Below are 23,379 nucleotides of genomic sequence, written 5' to 3'. Positions count from 1 at the left end.
AAGTGACTACAAGGTCAGGGATTAAGCCCCAGGAAACCTGGGCCCAGCCTTGTTGGGATTTCGAGGACTCTGCTACTCAGGAGAGTGGAAGGGGAGCCCTCAAGGTCAGGGATGCCATAGGGTAAAGGAAGTGGGAGCGGGGACTCAGATTCTTTCGTTGGTTTATTTCACCGGCATAGTATAGAAGCCAGGAAAGTTCCCCACAATAGCGGGACCATTCCCCCGCTTACATAAACAGATTGAGCTTATTGAGTCTGTCACTGTAAGGCAGGTTTTCTAATCATTTAGTCAGTCTCATGAGTCTTCTCTTAACCTTCTCCAAGTTATCATCATTTTTCTTAAACTGTGAGCACCAGAACTGCACACGGTATCTCAGCACTGGTTGACCCACTGCCAAATACAGAGATAAAGTAATCTCTTTTCCTAGCCAAGATTTCCCTGTTTATGCATCCCAGGATCCCATTTGCTCTTTTGGCTGTGACATCACCATCATGTGCCGGAAAAGCAGCCTGCCAATGTAGACACTCTTTTTCCGGAAATACTTATAACAAAAACTATTCTGTTTTAAGCATTTCCGGAAATTCATGCCAGTATAGACACAGCGGCTGTGTCTATAATATAAGTATTTCCGGAAAAGAGCATCTACATTGGCCACAGATGCTTTTCTGGAAAAGCCCTTTTTCCGGAAAAGCATCTGTGGCCAATGTAGACGCGCTTTTCCGGAAAAGAGCCCCGATCATCATTTTTGTGATTGGGGCTTTTTTCCGGAAAAGACTACTGGGCTATCTACACTGGCCCTTTTCCTGAACAGTGTTCCGGAATAAGGACTTATGCCCAAGCGGGAGCAGCGTAGCTTTTCCGGAATAGCGGCTGATTTTGTACAATAGAGCGTTGTTGCTTTTCCAGAAATTCAAGGGCCAATGTAGACAGCTCGCAGCTTATTCCGGAAAAGCGGCTGATTTTCCGGAATAAGTGGCCCAGTGTAGACACAGCAGCCTGTCAGTGGTGGTCATACAAATGTGTTAAAAGTTCATATGCTTTGCTTTCTATTCCCTTTGGATGTCACTAATACATATTTTTCTCTTAGAAAATGTTTGTTGCTACTATTTCTGAACTTTTATAGACAACGTACATATTTTATTTATTTTGTCAGGATTGTGCATTAAGCCTCCCAATATATAATGGGTTTGGTTAGTGTTTAGTTTGTTTGGTTTACAGTGAAACATGTGGGGCTCAAACAGTTTTCTTTTTTACTTTCTTAACTGACATGGCAAGCCAGCAAGTGCTTGAGCTATGAACATCCAAGTCTAGAATTCCAGGGCTCAGTCCTGGTACAAATTAAATACTAGGTTTGATGATGGTATCAGCTGTGAAATTTGAATGTAACAAATAGAATTGAAAATAGAATAGACATTTTCCAAGAGCAGTGAAAGGAATTGCAGGACAAATGTAACATACCAAGAGGGCCCATTCCTGGGATGCTACATGACCCAGCTTCTATGGCCTGAACTGGAAGTTGTGGATACTCATCCCCTTGCAGGAGGGCTGGCCCCTCAAAGGAAAGCACCCTTAATTATCCTGGGGAAAAGAAAAAAATGCTTTAAAAGGAGAGAAATAAAATCCAAGAAAAAAACCAGAAAAGGAGAAATCCCAAATTCTGGCCTATTACCTGGTTTATGCAAGAACTGTCAATTGCACAGTAACACGAACAGCATAGATTGTTCATGCCTATTTTGGAGCTATGGAAGATTGGTGAACCATAAAGAAGCTAAAACAATTACAGGTTGAACCTCTCTAATCCGGCACCGTTGCGACTTAACTGGTGCCAAGCCAGAGAATTTGCCAAACCATGGAAAGTCAATATTGTCTAGCAGCATTACCAACATTTTCACTGCTTACTGGGCTGTTAAAGGACATATAGGCGTAAATTGAAGCTAAATAACAGCAGAGAATACAGAGAGCAAGGACTGGTGGCTGTAAACAAACTTTATGGGGCTGCAGGAAGCTTAGCCATACTCATGATAAGTGGATTTCCAGCTAACTAAAATCATGCTAGTCCACAGATTTTGCCAGACCAGAGAGCGCTGGACTAGAGAGGTTCAACCTGTACTATAATAAAACAGTGTCATATGATAATATCTGAAAGATAATGTTAAAAAACTCTGTAGTGATTCCTGTAATATTTTGTCAGCCTTTGGTTTGAAGTCTCTTTAATTTTTAGATCATCATACACCAGTTCAGATACAGTCTTGACACAATCAGAAACATTGTGCTAACTCTGGTTTTCTCATTTACAGGACAGCATAACTATTTATGTGCTGGAAGGAATGACTGCATAGTTGATAAAATTCGTAGGAAGAATTGTCCAGCATGTCGCTTGAGGAAGTGCTGTCAAGCCGGAATGGTCCTTGGAGGTAAGATTCTTACAAAGCCTGCATTCTGGAAAATAACCACTCAGAATCTTCGCTGCAATACATTAGTGTAAATAATGCTACTTTAGAACTTCAGTGACTTAAAGGAATTTTTTTCTTGAGGGATTGTCTGGGAATTTTAAATAGTTTGTAAATTCAGTTTAAATTCTTCTGAATAGAACACCTTCACATGGAATTTTTTTCTGGAGTAAAGTTTGTCCCGTATTGCATATGTATACACTAATTTGCTCACTGATGAGGGCTGGTCTTGCTGGCTTTGGTTTATATTTATTTTATCATTTTGGAGTTGGAGAACTTGTTTTGGGAAATAAGTGAAATACTCTTTGGCTACGTCTAGACTGGCATGATTTTCCGCAAATGCTTTTAACAGAAAAGTTTTCCATTAAAAGCATTTGCGGAAAAGAGTGTCTAGATTGGCACGGACACTTTTCCTCAAAAGCACTTTTTGTGGAAAAGCGTCCATGACAATCTAGACGCGCTTTTCCGCAAAAAAGCTCCGATCGCCATTTTCGCGATTGGGGCTTTTTTGCACAAAACAAATCTGAACTGTCTACACTGGCCCTTTTGCGCAAAAGCTTTTGCGCAAAAGGATTTTTGCCCAAATGGGAGCAGCATAGTATTTCCACAAGAAGCACTGATTTCTTACATGAGATCGTCAGTGTTCTTGCGAAAATTCAAGCGGCCAGTGTAGACAGCTGGCAAGTTTTTCCGCAAAAGCAGCTGCTTTTGCAGAAAAACTTGCCAGTCTAGACACAGCCTTTGTGTGAAGGGAAATACTCTTGTGTGCTCCCCACCACTGGTCTGGGTGGGGGGCAGCAGCATTCTGTCTCCCCACTTTAGTGAGTTGGGAGCGGGCTTGTTAGTTCTGGCACTACATGGGCTGGATACAGGGGGAGCTGAGAACTAATAGAACTAAGCATTAATAGAACAGAGAAGTTGGTGTAGATTCTGCTTCTTCTGTGTAACCTCAGGCACAGCTAGTGGAAAGTTGAATAATGTGCTTCAACAGATCCATGGCATGGAAGCTACAGCCTTATAGTGAGACAGTTCGGTCACAGGATAAGTTTGGCGTGCTTACATGCAGAAAGAAAAAACCTTATCCTTGTATTTTTTTCAAACTGCTGATGTAGCATTTTAGCATTAACTCCCACTAACCTTGAACATTTAAAATTTATGGCTGTCTCGGAGGGGTAGCCATGTTAATCTGTAACTTTAAAAACAATGAGTAGTCCTGTGGCATCTTAGAGACTAAAAAAAAATAACAAAAATTACTATATATATTTTATTAGTCTCTGAGGTGCCACAGGAATACTTGTTTTTAATAGAAGAGAAGTAAAACAATCATTTCAAAAATACAAAGAAAGAAGAAATGGGATAAACTAGTAGATTTGGAATGGCATTCATTTAGTGGTGTAAACTAGCTTCAGTGTAAAAAAACCCCAAGATTACACACTGAGAGTGATTATAGTCTCTCCCACCTATGTCCTTTCATAATTGAAAGTATTTATGTAAAAATCTAGTTCAGACTAAAATTAGATGTTTATAACTTTGTATGCTTCTAACACCCTTTGGTGCCAGATATTTCTGAACTGAGGGTCAGTGTATTACTCTGTTTTAGCCTTTTTCAGTGATCTAAATGAATACAGATAAAAATTATCATTTTGTTTTTTCTTATGTGGTAAGGTACAACATCTTCCCATCCCTCTTCTTTTCATATTAGATCTTAATGCCCTTGGCACTTTGTTAATATCTTATCTGCACAGCTGGGGAACAGAAGAAATGTTTGTATCTCTTAAAACAATTTCTTACATATATTACATTATACTCTGTCTTCAGATTGTTATTCATGTGAGCAGGATTTTCTTTGGTGTTTGCTTTATGCACTTGGTCTAATCCAGATCAGTCTTGGAGCTGCTTATTGCACCAAAGCATAGAAGAGAAATGCCCACCTCAGTCATGTTTTGATTTGCAAATGCTGTAGCTGACCACAAATGGTAGATATTTAGGACCTAGGATTCCATGTGTCACCTTATACATGCACACGAAGGGGAGTTGGAGTCTGTGCCCACATATGGGGCTTGGGATTTATGGGCATGGAAGGGAAAGCGAGATTGACAGCTTGCTTCCCTATGTCCCATTCCCACTAAAGACCCTTTGGGGTTCAGGCTCTGCAGATGGAGCAGGATGGATGTGAGGGAGGAGCTGGCAGAGTTCCTCGAGATTCTGTTTCTACTCTGTAAAGAAACACCACAAACAAAAAAAGCTAAAATATCCAGGTGGCCTAAGAGACTCTTTTTCTTCTTGGTTTCCTCTTTAGTGGATGGTTGCCCCCTTTCTGTAGGCGAGCTCAGGAGCAGTAGCCATAATGGAAGCCCAAGCATGTGATTTTGGTAGTATGGAGTGGGGGGGGGGGGTGGTAAAAGTATCCACACGGAAACCTCTCACCTCTGGCAAACACCCTGGAATCCTCAGTTTACAGTGTGGATCACACAGCTTCTTCCACAGATGTGGCTGTTACCCAATGTCAAGAGGCACTGTTCATATGCATAAAGTTAAGTATATATTTAAGAGTGTGTAGGCTGGGGTCTAAGGGCTTCTCAACATATGGGCATACTTGGTAATAAATCAAGTGTGGACATACTTATGCTGGCATAAATGTGCCATGTTCCTGTTCAGTTTAACTTACTTTTGAAATACATAAGGGACCAAATGGCTTGTCATGAGCAGGGCAGGGGATAGCAGGAGAGCTTTGTTCAGTGGTCACAGGTGGGGCTGATCTGTCACCCCCAAATCTGATCTACTGAAGGTGCTCCCTATATAGACCACAAGGTGTAGCCATCTCTTGAAGGAGGTTGGCCCATGCTCCAACTGTGGCATCAGTCTGAACAGTTAACGAAGAAAAACGCAATTCAAAATTTGACTGTTAGCACCTTTAAATAAGTGAAACTCAAAGGCAACCACTTAATTTCAGTCATTGAGGACAAGGCCCGCACTGGACTCTGGGGTTCTGGGCTAGCACTGATGAGCTCTTATCCTGCACCTGTTTCACCCAGCACTGCTCCTAGGAGCTGAGAAGAAGCAGACAAGCTTGCTTGCTGGGTTGCTGGCTCTCAATTAGTCACTACCTTTTCCAAACTCTTGTAGCCTGGTCTGAGTGGGTTTCCTTCAGGTAGGGGTGTCCAGACACGAATACCTCCAGCTGAGGCTAGTAAAGTTCTGATAGATCCCATTGCATGGCCCTTTCAGGGCTGTCTAAATTATGTCAAGAACTGGTTTGGGCTTCTGCCTGGATGCAAAGGTGGCTAAAAGACCCTGCAATGTAGCCTCCTTGTACACCGAATTTGGTGTAGCACCGAGCCGCGCCTAAGGTCTTTAACGAGTATGACTGGTCGTGGTCTCTGTTTTTATGTCCTGTGAAGTGTAGACACCTACAGAATTCCACATGGTCCTAATATTGTGATTGGAGTATTGAGTTTGTACTTCTCAGCAAGGAGCCTGCAGCATGGTGAGTCATCAGCACTTAGAATTTCCAAAAAGTTCTCCTGCCTACGTACTCATGGGAACTTGGTTTGTTGCATGAGATCTGTCCGATCATCACAGCTTTAGGTGGTTTAGAAAGTTTTAAATCTGGGGAGCTGACTTTTTTCAGTACTTTGCATGGGTTTGAGGATGCCGGATTAGGGAAACATGCTTGGTTTTCCATTTATCTAATACTAGTGTAAGGATTTGAAGAAAAGAATGAGACATCCGGGCTGCTTGCTGCATATTATAAGAGCAAAGCAAACAGTGCTGAAAAATCATAAATTGTAGATTCTGACACACAGGATCTGGTCAAGAGGCTATGAAATAACAATCGTATCTCAAAATATAAGAAATTATAAACACAATTGAATTACAATAATCATTTTGTTTCCTAAATTGTATTAGATTGCTCAATGGTCACAGCAGCTAGTCATGTTTCATTTCCAGCTGACACTAACACACTTTAGAAGACAACGTATATTCACATTAACAACGAATGGCTTTCATTCCTTCAAGAGATTATGCTGCTGAAAATAAATCAGAGCCAACTGACCAGCTATAAACCTTCCTGCAAATTATTGTGCTTTTAAATCCATATTTAGTTCCCCTCCCCAGGAGAACAAACCCAGTGTTTTCCATTGTAGTAAAAAGAACCTCTTTGAAAATGCATGCTGGTAAATGACTGTTCCGAATACTTTCTGCAAAACATTGAGAAAACAAGTATACCGTTATTTTAAAATATGTAACAATCTTGTAGTTTCTTATGTACTTAAGTAAGTCTGCATGATTTAAACAATCCATATTCTTAGAGCAATAGTCCCTTTATCACTCTGGCATCTGTATCCGTGATGTGCTATTGTCTTCTGCTGAAGATCCATAATTCCCATGATAAAAGTACATTTACATGGTAGCAGTGTATTAGTGTCAAAATTCACCTTATATTGAACAAAAGAGAATGCAGAGACTAAAATGCTCTTTCCACCAAACAAATGCAAATTCACGTTCCCTTTCATGTTCACAACTTACTTCTCTAACTTTTAAACCCCCAGGCTACGTCTACACTGGCCACATAATCCGTAATAGCTATGGAAATGAGAGAAGTCAGAATAGGGAAATGCGTGGGGGATTTAAATATCCCCCACGGATTTAAATAAACATGGCCGCCGCTTTTTACCGGCTTGGGGAAAAGCCGGAAAAGAGCGTCCAGACTGGCGCGATCCTCCGGAATAAAGCCCTATTCCGGAGGATCTCTTATTCCTACTTGCTTTATTCTGGAGGATTGCGCCAGTCTGGACGCTCTTTTCCGGCTTTTCCCCAAGCCGGAAAAAGAGCGGCGCCCATGTTTATTTAAATCCCGTGGGGGATATTTAAATCCCCCGTGCATTTCCCTATTCCAAAGTTCTAAATTAGCATGGCTATTCCGAAGAAGGGCCCAGTGTTGACGTAGCCCTAGTGTATCTCCATCTGCCACAGCAGGATTGTTCCTTACAGTGTGTATTTTCTAGGGCACATCTAAACTACTTTTTTTTTTAAAGAGTCATCTCAATTTCAAAAGAGGCTCTTTCGAAAGTGAAAATAGTCTGGATGCATTTTTTTGGGGAAAAACCCTTTTTCGAAAAAACCGGATAAACCTCCTTTTTGAAGGAAGAGCGTTTTTTTCAAAACAGGATTTGTTTCTGAAAAAAACGCATCCAGACTACTTTCACTTTTGAAAGATCCTCTTTCAAAAGTGATGTCGGAAGAAGATATGCAAATTCCCGCAGAATTTGCATATCCTCTTTCAAAAATTCCATGTAGTCTAGACATAGCCCTAGAGTTTTGGCCATTCCTGTTCTAAATGTGCCAAAATAGCATGTCCCCTCCATTTATTTTAGGAGATTATTCCACATTAGCACAGTTCTCCGAGGTAGGAATTTTGCTTGTTACTGTATTCACAACCTGTGGAGGCACACGACTCAGCAGATCTCTCCTCCCAGGAGCACTCTATAGTCATGTTTCCCACCTGATGTCTTGGGAGAGTGATCCTGTAAGAATGTTTCAATATTCATCAGAAAGGAATATCCAGGAGCACACGGGGGCAGAGGGAAGGCGATATGATCCGGAGACAAGACTCCAGCAATCTCCGCCCCAGATGAAGTAGCTGCACTTTTACAGCTTCCGCAGCCAAATGAGGTCAGCAGTTCCAGATGTGCTGTTTATGGGGGTAGGACATTGCTGAGTGGGGATAGGGAGCAGGCAACTTCACTGCCTACCTGTGTTGTCATTAGAGCATGTCCTCCAAGTCTGATCAATGGAGTTTTAGTCTCTTGCGTCTGGCACCTACGGAGACCAAAGGCTCCCTCTTGTACAGCATGTGCTGCAAGGTTTTAAGAGCAAAGAGGCTTATGAGAAATAGGACTAAAAATCAGAGGGGGTAGCTGTGTTAGTCTGGATCTGCAAAAGCAACAAGGAGTCCTGTGGCACCTTATAGACTAAAAATACATCTATTAGGCTATAAGGTGCCACAGGACTCCTTGTCGCTAGGACTAAAAATGTTATAATATGGGAGTGGATTAAATCTATCAAGAAAGGGGGAAATAAATGAAACAACAGGAAATGAGATCAGCCTTAATATTTTACCAAGGGAAAGAATTGGAGGTTAAACTATTAGGCTACGTCTACACAGGCATGATTTTCCAGAAATGCTTTTAACGGAAAAGTTTTCTGTTAAAATCATTTTCGGAAAAGAGCGTCTAGATTGGCAGGACGCTAAAAGCACTTTTTCCGCAAAAGCACTTTTTGCAGAAAAGCGTCCGTGGCCAATCTAGACACGCTTTTCTGCAAAAAAGCCCCAATCGCTATTTTCGCGATCGGGGTTTTTTTGCGGAAAAGAAATCTCTGCTGTCTACACTTTTGCCCAAACGGGAGCAGCATAGTATTTCCGCAAAAGCACTGACAATCTTACATGATATCGTCAATGCTTTTGTGGAAATTCAAGCGGCCAGTGTAGACAGCTGGCACGTTTTTCCGCAAAAGCAGATGATTTTGTGGAAAAACTTGCCAGTCTAGACACAGCCCTGAAGTGGGCACCCAGTTGAAATACTGCTGCTCCTCGCCCACTGCTGGGCTGGAAGGCCTCCCTCCCTGCCTACTGCAGGTACAGGCTGCTCCAGCATCCCGGTCAGAGCAGTCCCTGTCTCCAGAGCATCCTGGCTCTCCATGGAGGGAGGCTGCTCTGGCCAAGACACCAGAGCAGCCTCTGCTTGCAGGGCGCCCGGCCCGCCACAGGCAGAGGTTGTACTGGAACAGCCCCTCTCTGTGGAGTGCCCCTGTGGAGCTGGAGTAAACTCCTGCCTGTGGCAGGCAGGGAGCTGCTCCAGTCCCACCAGTTAACTGGTAAAATGGTTAAACCTTCACGTCCCTACTTAATCATGCACTGAAATCTTAAATGCAGACACTTACTATTGCTTAACCAACCTGAGACAGGGAGCGAGGCTTTAGAGCTGTGGTGTCAAACCAGTTCTTAAAACAGTAGTCACTCTAGTGGCTATTGCTATAGCGAACTAGCCACACTAAACTGGCCAAATAGCCACATGAAGCTAGTGGCTGGCGTTTTGGACACCACGGCTTTACAGAGTCTGCAGACATTTAATAATTCCCCTTCTTATAGACTGCCATATATGGTTGTCTAGGCATTGGATTAAACTTACCACTGGGAGTAGCTAGCAGCACCTACTTAGCACAGTAATGAATTTGATTCCGTGTATATATTATGCTAACAACATGTTTCCAGAAACTAATTTCTAAGCAATTAAATACACCTGGCTGATTTGAAAATTAATTATGATGTGTTGTAAGTAAATAGGTGTATAGCGTACTCACAAACTCTTCTCTAGAAACACTGCAGCCTAATTTGCATTTGTAGTGCCCTAAGTAATAATTCTTCTTCCTTAATAATTACAAACTTGAAATCCTTGTGGAACTTTATATTCTAGCACATCTCCCCCTGTGAGGTAGTGGGGCATCGTACTAGTCGCTAGGCTTGGGCTGTCCCCTATTGGCCCTGTCTGTGAGAATGGCCCAGCAGGGGGGCCAGACACTGCCTTGACCGGTTCTGACTGGGGGGAGGGAAGGAGGTTGGAACAAAGGAAGTACTACATGGGGGGTGAGGAAGAGTTAGTCTGGGGCTGGAAACATGATTGAGACAGCCAGGGAGGAAGGGGGGCTTGGAGACTAGGAGCTCAGACCACCTGCTTTAAGAGTTCTGGGGCATCCTAGCCCCCCTCCTATTGACACATCACATCTATGCTGTGCTGTATTCTGGAAACTCAATAAACCCCTCTCTACTCTGCTGACTGGTGGAGACTTCTGGCTGCTGTGGGGGTGCAGGATTAGGGGAACCCCAACTGCGTCGTCACACCCCCTGAAGCTGTCACTCTCTCAGGGTATGTCTACATACAAAGTTACACTACAAAGTTAGTTCGAACTAATGGACGTTAGTTCGAACTAACTTTCATAGGCGCTACACTAGCGCTCCGTTAGTTCGAACTTAATTCGAACTAACGGAGCGCTTAGTTCGAACTAGGTAATCCTCATTCCACGAGGATTAAGCCTAGTTCGAATTTACTAGTTCGAATTAAGGGCTGTGTAGACCCTTAATTCGAACTAGTGGGAGGCTAGCCCTCCCCAGCTTTCCCTGGTGGCCACTCTGGCCGACACGAGGGAAACTCGTCTGCCCCCCTCCCGGCCCCGGACCCCTTAAAGGGGCACGGGCTGGCTACGGTGCCCATGCCAGGTGCAAGCCTGCCAGCACCTAGCCAGCAGACCCTGCACCTGGCACGGATCGAGCCACCCACCTGATGCCCCCCAGCCCTCCCCCTCTTCCCGGGACCAGGCTGGCGGCTCCCGGGAGCTTGCCCGGGACCGCAAGAGGTGGGCACCCGCCTGGGCTAGTGCGGACATCGTGGACCTCGTCCACGACCTCCACACTAGGCACAGGAAAGTGGCCAGCTAGGGCAGGAGAGCTGCCAGCCTGGCCACCCAGGAGCAGGTGTGCATGAAAATCAAGGTGGTCCACTGAGACCCCTGACCCTGAGCCCTGAGCTTACAATGGCCGTACTGGGTCAGACCAAAGGTCCATCTAGCCCAGTAGCCTTTCTGCCGACAGCGGCCAACCCTAGGGACCCTGGAGGGGATGGACCGAAGACAGTGACCAAGCCATTTGTCTTGTGCCATCCCTCTCCAGCCTTCCACAAACCTTGGGCAGGGACACCACTCCTACCCCCTGGCTAATAGCACTTCATGGAACCAACCTCCATGACTTGATCTCACGTCCCTTTAAACTCTGTTCTAGTTGTAGCCTTCACAGCCTCCTGCAGCAAGGAGTTCCACAGGTTGACTCTTTGCTTTGTGAAGAACAACTTTCTGTTACTAGTTTGAAGCCTGCTACCCATTCCTTTCCTTTGGTGTCCTCTAGTCCTTCTTTATGGGAACTAATGAAGAACTTTTCTGTATGCACCCTCTCCACCCAACTCCTGCTTTTAGAGACCTCTATCCTGTCCCCCCTCCGTCTCCTCTTTTCTAAGCTGAAAAGTCCCAGTCTCTTTAGCCTTTCTACATAGGGGACCTGTTCCCAACCCCTGATCATTTTAGTTGCCCTCCCCTCTCCCAGCCTCTCTCTTCCCCTCTCCCACCTCCTTTTCCCAGTCTCCCCCAGTTTTGTTCAATAAAGACAGATTCCATTTTTGAACACAATTGTCCTTTATTTTGTACATCAAGAAGAGGGGCTAGGGAAGGGTAAGTGGAAGGAGGTGAGGGAGGAATGGGGTACGTGCCCCGATGGGGAGGACTGGGCTGGCTCTGCGGGCTTCTGGGGGTGGAAGCTCTCCTGCAGCCCCCCAATTGCCCCCTCTCCCCAGATGGCAGCCTGCGGCAAGTGCAGCTGCCCTGATGGCCGAGTGCTGTGATGTGCCCAGTGTGGGTACTCCGGGCAATCCAAGCCAGGACTGCTTTGCAAGCGGGGCACCCCTGAGAACTGTCTTTCCGGGGTGGGGGTCGGGACCCTTTAAGCACAGCCCTCGGCTAGCCTGAGACAGCATCTCCACGCTCTAAGTCCTCCTCTGATGCCCTGCCGGCACTGCTTCCAGCCATCCTTAAGCCTGGTTCAGGGTCCACTTAATGTGGATGCGCTAGTTCGAATTAGCAAAACGCTAATTCGAACTAGTTTTTAGTTCTAGATGCGTTAGTTCGAATTAGCTTAGTTCGAATTAACTAATTCGAATTAAGTTCGAATTAACGTTGTAGTGTAGACGTACCCTCAGTTTTGTCATTAGCTTTCTGGTAATGTTGTTCCGGAACCAAACACTTTAATCTGTCACCTCCCTACACTTCTACATATTTGCCCTTTGTGAATGATACTTCTGCATATGTGATTGGTTTGCCTTGGTTTGTTTCTACACTGCATTGCAAATTGAATATTATCATCTCAGCTTTCTTTGAATGTTACAACTTTCTGGGGTTCTCCCTTTCTGTGCATCTATGTTTCTAATTATTTTTCTAAGCTGAACCTCATTTTATTTTTTCTTGCTGATATTTCCAACCTCTCTTGATCTCTATTATCTCTTTGTCTTTACTGCAGTTCACAGCACACCAGTTTGAAGTAAAATATTCCTAGCCCTTTCTTCCAGATCAGTAGCTATGGGTTTAAAAATGATTATTCTCTAACACTGATTTTTTATTGTGCCACACTGCTGGAAAATCACTTTTCTGTTAGCATTCAGTGCATTTGACAGTGCTGATATGTAATCAAATTTGAATGATTTCCCAGGTAATATTTCCTAAAACAGCAAATGCAGCAAATGTGTTAAAATCAACAAACCTCTACTTTGTTCCCTTAGCTTGTTTACAACCTTCTGAAGTGTATAGGACTTGTTCTGTCATATGGAACCACAGGAGCATAGTGACCTTGGAGTCAAAACCATGGTACTGTGTCAAGAGTAATGAATCATTGATAATTTCACCTACTTACTGGTTGTGGAGAGGGCAAGACATTTGTATCTAATGAGAAGACTATCTAATACAGAATGCCTGATGCACTATGGTGGGTGGTTTTATACACATGCTTAAAGGAAAAATCAAAGTGCAGAATTATGTACCACAGCAACTTCAATCTCACATATGAATGTTAAGCATTTATCATTTAAGTTGTTTTGCTTATGTTGTTGGTTTATGTTCACTAGTTGTACATAGTTCCCATGCCCCATTACTGTCCAATAATGTACAGGAACTGTGGGCACCTTGAAGCTGGCTGGTGTGACTGAACACCCTCGTGACAGACCTGTCCAAGCTTTGCTGGCCGTTAACGTTATGATGGGGGTAGGGCTGAAGTGATATTACCATTATTTATTTAGTATAGGACTAATTTGGGATGTTTGTTCATCTTACAGCAGGAAATAAATTTTAATATTTTGTATAATACAGTTTAAAAAACCAAATATTGTTAACCCTCTATTTTTTTTCCTGGGGCATTAAAATTCCAGCAACAGAGGCTTATTGTGGCATGACTAGCCTGAAGCAGGTACCAAGCTTTGCCACTGCTAATGTGAGTCTGATAGGACTCATATTTGCGGTCCTGTAAAGATCTGCAAATAGTGTGTACATTATATCGGAGGACACTTAACTATATTCCAAAAAACAATTTTCTGAGCACTTCTGTAAATTAGTCTTTATTTTGATGCATTCTAATTTGTTAGAAACGTGTGTCCTCCACTAGTGAAGATTCCTTGTGATTTCAAATCTATAGCATATCAATAAGATGAGTTGGAGTGGAAGTAACAGAATCCAATATATACTGTATATAACAGCAAAAGAGGCACCTATCAGTTGTAGGACCCGAGTTAATGAAGCTAATTCACAAAACGTGTCCAACAAAACAATGAACAAGAGGAAACGTCTGGCTATAAATCCACCTGAAATCACCTCAGGCACAGAGGTCTTTACAAGTGCAGCCACTGTGGAAAAGAAAGAACTAACGTGATAGGGCATGCAGAATCTCAGTTCCAAACTTTTGGGACTGTTTGGGCCTTTGTGTGGAACCAGAACAGATTACATTCCTCATGGTTCCTGAAACTATGGGATGCCATTCTGCAAGTGCCATTATTCAAAAGCCACTTTGCAGGTGAAGGAGGAAGATTTCAGGTAATAGAAACAGTAACAGTTGGATGGATGGATTATGCTTCAGACTTTTTGAAAGCTTTTTTCTTGTGCATTTTCCAATACCTATTTGCCACTGAAATCTGCAAGTGTTAATTTACCCTTTGAAATGGAATCAGTATCCCATACTTTAAGCCAGATGTTAGATCTCTTGGTAGTGGAGCAAATCATTCTGTAAGCAGAGAATTTGTTAATGGAATGTGTCGTTTCACAAAGAATAGGAAGATCTTTCTCCTGCCTCTTTGCCTTATTTTAATTCTGTTTAACGGTCTGTTAGTTAGATTGTTCAGGACCACATTCTTGCCCCCATTGCACACATTTTACCGAAGGGTAATGCCGTTATTTAAAAGTGTTACTCTTGAATCTGGAAGGAAGACACAAAACCTCTGATTTCAAATTACAGGGGATATAGGCAAGTATAATTATAGCTGAACTAAAACACAAAATTAGTTTTATAATCTCCTAAATAAGTTTTTCTAATTCTTCAGTATTATTCTTCCAAAAACTAATGCAGAAATATTTAGTATACCAAAAAAAAAACGTGTACAATTAGAAGTTAGATTAACACATTATCTGTGATCCAGTACAGTTGTTAAGACCATTGGGGAAGCATATTACATATTTTTCAAGAAAAATCATCTGCCAATATCAGAAATATGTAGAGAGGTATTTTCAAAAGAACTCAAGCAGTGATCTAACACTGCTCCTAGGGAAATGCATGGTAAGATTCCAGTGATGTGAGGGGTCAGATAACCATGATTTGTTAGACAAGTGAGACAATGGCTATGGCTACACTACAAAGAAAAGTCGGAAAAAGATACACAAATTGTGAACCGCAATTTGCATATCTTTTTCCACTTTTCTTCCGAAAGAGGTTTTTCCACCATTTGGCTCATCTACACGGGGCCAAATGTCTAGACATACCCAGTGTAGTGGGTAATACATTCTACATCCTAGTGACATAACTAGCCAAGTACCAGGTACTTAAGACTACTTAGAACCCGCTCTATCAGCTTCATTTATCATGGACATTGACATTTTCCCCTCATTTTTTCCCTTCTCTTTCCTTCCCCATCCTCTCTCTTTTTCTGCTATTTATTTTGCAACCTGGACTCCTTAACTCCATTCATCTGAAGAAGTGGGTTGTGCCCACCAAGGCTCATGGTACCATCTACATTCTTTGGTAGTCTCTAGGTGCTGCAGGACTATTAAAAAGAAGAGGCAAGTAGTCCTGGATAGTGACTCCTTAGTGAAGAAAACAGGGCTGGCTACAGACTTTGCCAAACCCTGAGCAATGGGGGGAAGGTTCAGCTCCAGGGTCCCTGAAAGGGGCAGGACCTCAGGCAGAAGGGATGAGTCTAGGGGCCTAGCCTCCTCCTCTCAGTCCTCAGCACCACCCAGACCACGTTGCATGGGGCCCCCTTAGCAATTTAAAGAGCCCAGAGCTCTGGTTGCTGCTGCTGCAGTAGCAGCCGGAGCCCCGGGCCCTTTTAAATCACTGGGCCCTGGAGCAACTGTTCCTTTTGCCTGCTCTCCCATTGGCACCCTGGCAGATACAAACATAACACTCGTACTGGGGTCATCGGTGACCCAGAAAAAGAAAAACAGAATGGTATGCTATTACCTCCAGAGTGAAATGATATCACAATAAAGATGCCTTGTATTGTAAAGCATGCTAGAAATTTCTCACTAATTATAGTCTACCATGTGTGTGGCTAGGGGAACCAGGGAGAAAGAAGGGGGAGAAAAAGCATCAAGATAAGTTTGCTAGTTCAAATATTACTTCATGGGTCTGGGATGAGAACTGAAGACAAGGTCAGCAGAGGTAATAACCCCAGAGATTCTTAAGATGTGGGTTCTGGGAGGGTGCTGTGACCTGGGGCAGTGGAGAGGGTGTGTAGAAGGTTTGGGTGGTGACTTGGGAAGGGAGTTGGGGTGCAGGAGGGTATGGGGTGCTAGATGCAGGCTCTGACCAGGAGGGGTTTACCTAGGCAGCTCCTGATTAGCAGCCCAGCAGGACCTTTAGGCAGGCTCCTTGCCTGCCACAGACCCAAGCTGCTCAAAATGGCTAGCTGCTCCATGTACTTCTGTGCGCCATGCACCAGTGAGAGGATGAGAGACCAGCCAATGGGAACTGTGATGGTTGGGTTGACCCTGCCTGAGGGTCCTGGTGGGGCGGAATATGGGGCAGATCCAAGATCTTAGTGTTCCAGATCCCTTGCCTACCCCTATCTAAGTTCACTTTACTAGGACTAACGTGGACTGTCTGCTTTCATAGTGGAGTTCTGTACATATGTTTACTTTGCTCAGCTTTCTTTGTTTGACATCTAGATCTAACGCTCATTTTCAGAGGGCAATCCTGTAATTTTTGTTTAAATAGCACTCATTGGTCCACCTTCCTAGGCATGGTGCTTAATTGGAAGTGTGGAAGAAGAAAGAAAGGTTATTCACTAATAAATGCAGTTTGTGTTGAGTGTTGTCTCTGTATATTCACACTATCTGACCCCTTCCTCGTATCCTCAGGGTTCTAGTCTCATACTCCATCTGCCTTAGCAGAGGGAACTATATCAGGAGTGAAAGTCAGAGAAGTCAGAAGTCTTTCTGTGTGGAAACGGGAAATAAGGAACTTCTTATTTATACCAGGGAACTATTTATATTTTTCTGAGGTTAGAGGAAAACAATGTCAACAGTATAATTGACTTACATTCAGCAGAAACAGAACTGAAGAATCAATTGGCTCAGCCATCCTCATGTGACAGGATAGTGGGAGGTGAACCAGGAAATACTTCATCAGGTTGCAGTAAGATAGTATATATGGTGGGAAGTTTCATCAGCATATTTTCATGTCTTTCTTTCTTTCCTGGTCCAAACCAGAACAAAGCTTTAAGAATTTCCTGTAAGAGTTTTGAATTATATGTAATTTGGAGCTGTAGAAGAAATAATCCAGGGTTAAAAGTGTAATCTAAGAGATGCTGAAAGAGTTAATCTGCTTTGTGGGAATCTGTTTTTTTATGTTTCATTACATTATTTTTCCTCAGGGCGAAAGTTTAAAAAGTTTAACAAAGTCAAAGTTATGAGGACACTAGATATTGTTGCTCTCCAGCAGCCAGTGACCCTTCCAGATGAAAGCCACGCTGTAACCCAGAGGGTATCCTTTTCGCCAAATCAAGAAATACCATTTGTTCCTTCACTGATCACCATCTTACAGGGCATTGAGCCAGAAGTGGTTTATGCAGGTTATGACAACACACGACCTGAAACCCCAAGTGCTTTGCTGACCAGTCTCAATCAGTTATGTGAACGGCAACTCCTCTGTGTAGTCAAATGGTCTAAATCACTACCAGGTAATAACATCTTTCTCTATATATTAATGCAAATAAGTGTCATCAAAAGTACCTAAAAAGTATTTAGTCCTCCCAGGCCCGCCGACAGGAGGAGGGAGGGAAAAGGTGGCAACTGCCCCGGGCCTGGCCATACAAAAAGGCCCAGAACCCTGGGTCTTTTTAATCATTGCCGGAGCACCAGGCGACTCACTGCAAGCAGCACCGAGGGTTGTCTGGGGGAGGCACGGCACTCTGGAGGATGTTGCTGTGGGCTGCCTAGCCCAGGCTTGCCCTTTCCTCCCCCAGCTGGGTTTCTCCCCTCCCTCACCTTGTCCAGGGGTCCAGCAAAGCTGTCGGCTCTGCTGAGACTGTTTACTTGCTGTGCACTAAAACAAGGCATATACGGAAATGGAATACTTTAATGAATGCATAATAATCCTCAATAAAGGAATGTAATTGAATAAGTAATAAAGCACTAAGTTTGAAAAGGGATAACACTGCCAGCTCACCACAAGAGTATAAAAATGGACTTTCTTTGTACCAGCGATCTATTTTAATCAGACAGTAGGGCCTTCTTAAAGGAATACCTCTAAATGAATACACTTTTAAAAAATATGCTGTATATTCTTTAGGTGTAAGACTATTTAGACTTCTATTATATGTTCATCTTATAGCTTGGATGGTTTTTAAAATAACAATGAAAAACAGAGAGCAACAAAGTTTGGTGTTAGAAGACTAAAGAAGTATTATGTATAAAAAGATTAAACAAATACTCTGATATCACTGAATAAGGAAAGATCCAGTGACTCATGGGCTTTGTCTATACTGTCGGCATTTGCCCGCAGAGAGTATGCAAATAAAATGCTGATTAGCATTTTGTCGTACTTCATTTGCATAATCTATTCAAGCCGGTTTTGCGCAAGGGGTTTTTGCGCAAAAACAAGCAGGGTACGTCTAAACTACATGCCTCCATCGACGGAGGCATGTAGATTAGCCAGATCGGCAGAGGGAAATGAAGCCGCGATTAAAATAATCGCGGCTTCATTTAAATTTAAATGGCTGCTCCACTCTGCCGATCAGCTGATTGTCGGCAGATCGGGGCAGTCTGGACGCGACGCGCCGACAAAGAAGCCTTTCTTGATCGGCACAGGTATGCCTCGTGAAACCAGGTTTACCTGTGCCGATCAAGAAAGGCTTCTTTGTCGGCGTGTCGCGTCCAGACTGCCCCGATCTGCCGACAAACAGCTGATCGGCAGAGCGGGGCAGCCATTTAAATGTAAATGAAGCCGTGATTATTTTAATCGCGGCTTCATTTCCCTCTGCCGATCTGGCTAATCTACATGCCTCCGTCGACGGAGGCATGTAGTCTAGACACACCCCTAGTGTGGACATTTCCTTTTTGTTCAAAACCCCCTTTTTGCGCAAGATCCGTATGCCTCTCCAGAGAGGCATAGGTAATATCTTTTATTACCTATGTGCAAAAATGGCTTGTGCAAAAACGTCTCGAATAGATTATGCAAATGAAGTGCACAAAATGCTAATCAGGTCTTCATTTGCATACTCTCTGCCAGCAAAAGCTGGCAGTGTAGACATAGCCATGGAGTAGAGGTGGATGAACAAATGTGCGACTTGTATCTTTTGCAGAAATTGATTTCATTTAAAAATGCACAAATAGTTTTGTAGCTGTTTTTAATGAAAAATATGTTAAGTGTTTTATGCAGTGTACCTGTGTTAGATGTTACAAAGTGAGTGAGGTAATATTTTTTATTGGACCACCTTCTGTTGGTCAGAGAGACTAGCTTTTGAGCCACACAGAACTCTTCTTCGGGTACTCAAAGCATCCCAACAAAATGCAAGATGGAACAGATTGTTTAGCATAAGTAGTTAGCACATAGTGTAAGGACCATTCAAGGTAGAGTGGCCTAGTAACACCTCTGCAGTCATAGAACTAAAAGAAGGGGCTTTGTGGGTTATAGATTCTTGTAATAAGACATTAATTCAGTGTCTCTGTTTAGTTCATAATTTTTAGTATCTAGCAGAGTAAAGAATTTAAGCTACCAGGCTCATATTCTGAAAGTGTTGTACAGATTTCCTTTGAGGATGAGAACTGTTAGACCAGATATAGAGCGATCACTTTTTCAAACGTGTTCATCCATAGTTGACAGGGTCTTTTTGTCTTTTACAATATTCCTGGATGAGTTCATTCAAGAGCGTAGTGATTGTCTGGGTTCATCCACACAGTTGTTATTATTGGGGCATTTAGTTGATTGGAAGAGGTACACCACATATTGTGATACATATGTGCTGGATCCAAATGTAGCTCGAAAGCTTGTCTCTCTCACCAACAAAAGTTGGTCCAATAAAATATATTCCTTCACCCATCTCGTCTCTTCAGTGTTTTATGTCATTTTTTAAAATTGTTTTCTATGGAGATGTATGAGAATATTTGGTATTTTTGCGAAATGAGCTATTTTGCATTTGTATATTTATCTTGTTTTCTTGTAAGTCTTGTATGCAGCTCTGTTTGGGAATGTAGTATTCTACACATTTGAGGTTGAGAAGTCAACAGCAGTGTATTTGCTCATTTCAGAATGAATTCAATCACAACTTCCTGCTTTTCATCATATTCTCTACTCCCTGCTTCATTTTAAATACATATGTTGATCTCCTGAACTCTCTTATATGTTCTGTCATCATTGGATGTATCTGGTCATTTACATTTTTGTAAGTTGAACGCGCATGAAGGCATAGGTGACTTGAGAGGGGCACAGCTCCCCTTAAGTCCAGTCAAAAAAGATGACAAGAAAAGACAAGCTCAGAGAACATTATGTGGAATAAGAGTCTTTGTGATTTCTACAAAAGAAAACTTAATTAATTGTGGAGCTCAGTACAGGAAAGAAAAATAGAAAAAATTCCTGTTCCTGTTTTTGGAACTAAGGTGGCCTGTGACTGCAATGCCACTTGTGCTGCAACTGTGCAATTCCAATCTAATTGAATGAAAAAAACTAGAGTGGAAAATATGAAAATTAACTCATTTAGGACACTTCCTCCATTTTTTCTATTTTCTTTCCTGTAGTTTAGACACGTTTCCCTATTTTACCAACTTAATATAGTTCCAAGCTTATCTGTAAATTGAAGGATATGAAATTTGTTAAATGTGAATGAGAGGAAACTTTAATAATCCGTTTTCATTCAGCCTATATAAACATCCAAAGTACATTGGTTCACATTAGCTAGGAAGCATTTTTATTGTGATTTTGACCTTATTGTGACTTGTTATAATGTTTTCCTATGCCTAAAATATAATATTAAGATGAATTGCCATCAAATCAAGTAAGTACTTCCTTTATAATATAAAACACTGTGTATGGCATGAGAATCTATTTGGTACACAGGGCAGTAAGTTACTCCAGTACTGCTCCATGCTTTGCATAAATCACTTTTTTCCAACATTCAAAGAATGCCACCAAGTTTTACTAAAACATCCATGCTTTTACAGAATGATGACAGAAAGAATTTAATGGGATTGTACAGACTGGTATCCACACCTTATACTGAAAATTGATTTTAATTTGTCAAACAAACGTTCCTTAGTTATCAATAATTATGGGTAGAAGTAGGAGCTCCTATTTACTTAACTGTTAAAGATTGTGGACCAAATTCAGTTTTGATGAAAATATGGTGTAAATTGTACGTTGAGTGAAATTTTAAGCTTCTAGATTCTATAATGGTAGGCATGATGAAAGTTTGCAGGATTATTGCCTTGCATATACTAAGCTTAGCCAATTACTATCATAAATGGGACTTCGATGTTGGTGTACTCTACTTTGTTTAAACTAATGACTAATTCACCTTGTACTGAATTGGGTCAGAGACTGATGCAGTCCAAGGTTAGAGGGAGTCCAACCTCCCTCCCTAGAAGCAAGCAGAACAGGTTAATAGTTTCAACCAGGCCCTGCTTCAAGTGGGCAACAAGTCCAGGTCTAAGCAGGCAGTACATACACCCCGTTTCTAGCTCAGGGCAGAGTAGCAAACAGTTGAGGTGCTCAGCCTGTGTTCAGGCTGGGCAAACAGTCAATGTGTACTGGTCCTAGCTCAGAGCAGAACAGCAACAGTTGAGGTACGTGGACCAAGTAACAGTCAATATGCCCAGGCCCTAATTCAGGGCAGGGCAGCAAACAGTTCAGGCACTCGGGCCTGTATTCAGGCTGAGTAAACAGCCAATACACCCAGGCTCTAGTTCAGAGTCGGGCAGCATACAGTTTGGGTATTCAGGCCAAGCAACAGTCGATATGCCCAGGTCATAGGGCAGGGCAGCGAACTGTTTGGGGACTCAGGCCTATGCTCAGGCTGAGCAACAGTTGGGTCTCCTAGCTCTGGTGGAGAACCAACAAGCGCAAGCATTTTGTCCAAAACCAGGGGGAGACTGCCACCCATGGATTGAGGTGTAAGGGGTGGAGGAGGGAAAGCAGGCCCATCCATTCCCCTGTGTCCTAGCCCAGGGCCCTTAATAGTGGCAGGTTCTGTCTGCATCACGCTGACTCAGTTCACTGGTATTCCTTCAGCCAGACAAGGGTCAGCTACCCCATTCCACCTCTGGGCATACCTGGCTTGGTAGCCATTCTTCTGGGTCCCTGGAGAGTGGAGCCTCTGTCAGGTCTTCCAGTTATTCTGTGTCTGGGATCTTCAGTGGTTCTGGCTGTCCTCTGCTTCCTAGGGGGTACATGCCAGCCTCCCACCCCATGAGCTCGGGAATAGCTTGGGGCTCAACTGGCTCTCACCTCCATCCTTTTTACTCCTGGCCCTTGCCCTCTGCTTCCTGGGAGCAGGGAAGGATTGGTCTGGCCCTGCCCACCAAGGTCCATTGGGCTGGTTTTCCCCTTCCAGGTTAGAGGAAGGAAAACCTGCCTCACTACTCACCTATTGACTGGTCCAAACACAAGCTTTTACTATTTCATACGAAAATCTATCTTGGCTATTGACCATTATCTTTAAAAACTCGTGGCAATCGGGGGAGGTCCTGGATGATTGGAATAAGGCAAATGTAGCGCCCATGTTTCAAAAAGGGAAGAAGGAGAATAAGAGGCATACAGACCAGTTAGCTTCGCCTCAGTCCCTGGAGAAATCATGGAGCACGTGGTTCTCAAGGAATTCATTTTGAAACACTTGGTGGAGAGGAAGGTGATCAGGAACAGGCAACATGGATTCACCAAGGTCAAGTAATTGCCTTCAGTGATGAGCTAATTAGCTCTGTGGTTACGGGAAAAATGTTGGATGTGATATACCTTGACTTTAGCAAATCTTTTGAGATGATCTCCCATAGTATTATTGGCAGCAAGTTAAGTGAGTGTGGATTGAATGAATGGACTATAAAATGGATAGAAAGCTAGTTTGGTCTTTGGGGTTAACGAACAGTGATCAATGGCTTGGTGTCTAGTTTGCAGCCAGTATCAAGTGGAGTGCCCCAGTATCCTGGAGTCAACAGGGTGCCCTTGTAGCCAAGAAGGCTAACGACATATTGGGTTGCATTAGTAGAAGCATTGTCAGCATGTTGACAGAAGAGAATTATTCAGCACTGGAGAGGCCACATCTGGAGTACTGCATCTGGTTTTGCCTTCCCCCTCCCAAATATAGAAAAGATGTGGACAAATTGGAGAGAATTCAGCGGAGAACAAAGAAAATTGTTAGGGGGTTGGGGCACATGACTGGAGAGGCTGAGGAAAGTGGGCATATTTAGTCTGCAGAAAGGAAGAGGAGGGATTTGATAGCATCCGTCATCTATCTGATTGGGGGGTGGTTGCAAATAGAATGCAGCCAGGTCTTTCTCTATGGTGGCAGATGACAGAATGAGGGGCAATGGACTCAAGTTGCAGTGGGGGAAGTCTGTGTTGGACATTAGGAAAAACTCATGG

At 43.1% G+C, this 23,379-nt stretch overlaps 1 protein-coding gene across 5 annotated transcripts in view; it reads left to right on the top strand.

The window, feature by feature from the left end:
- Positions 1-23,379, top strand: part of PGR (progesterone receptor) — a 91,779-nt gene that overhangs the window by 36,965 nt on the left and 31,435 nt on the right. For 4 of the 5 annotated variants that reach the window (XR_003088120.3, XM_006110833.5, XM_075919278.2 and 1 more), the window contains exons 3-4: positions 2,298-2,414; positions 17,183-17,488. Coding sequence is in view for 4 of the 5 variants with exons in the window: in XM_006110833.5 (XP_006110895.3) it covers positions 2,298-2,414; positions 17,183-17,488 (423 nt within the window). In the remaining variant the exon portion in view is untranslated. The remainder of the gene's footprint in view (positions 1-2,297; positions 2,415-17,182; positions 17,489-23,379) is intronic. The other variant, XM_075919277.2, reaches the window with a different exon arrangement.

This window comes from Pelodiscus sinensis, chromosome 1 (genome assembly GCF_052426305.1).
Source record: "Pelodiscus sinensis isolate ZL-2025 chromosome 1, ASM5242630v1, whole genome shotgun sequence".
Lineage (NCBI taxonomy): Eukaryota > Metazoa > Chordata > Testudines > Trionychidae > Pelodiscus > Pelodiscus sinensis.
Note: the sequence above shows the minus strand (reverse complement) of the source record. Positions and strands in the feature narration are given on the sequence as shown.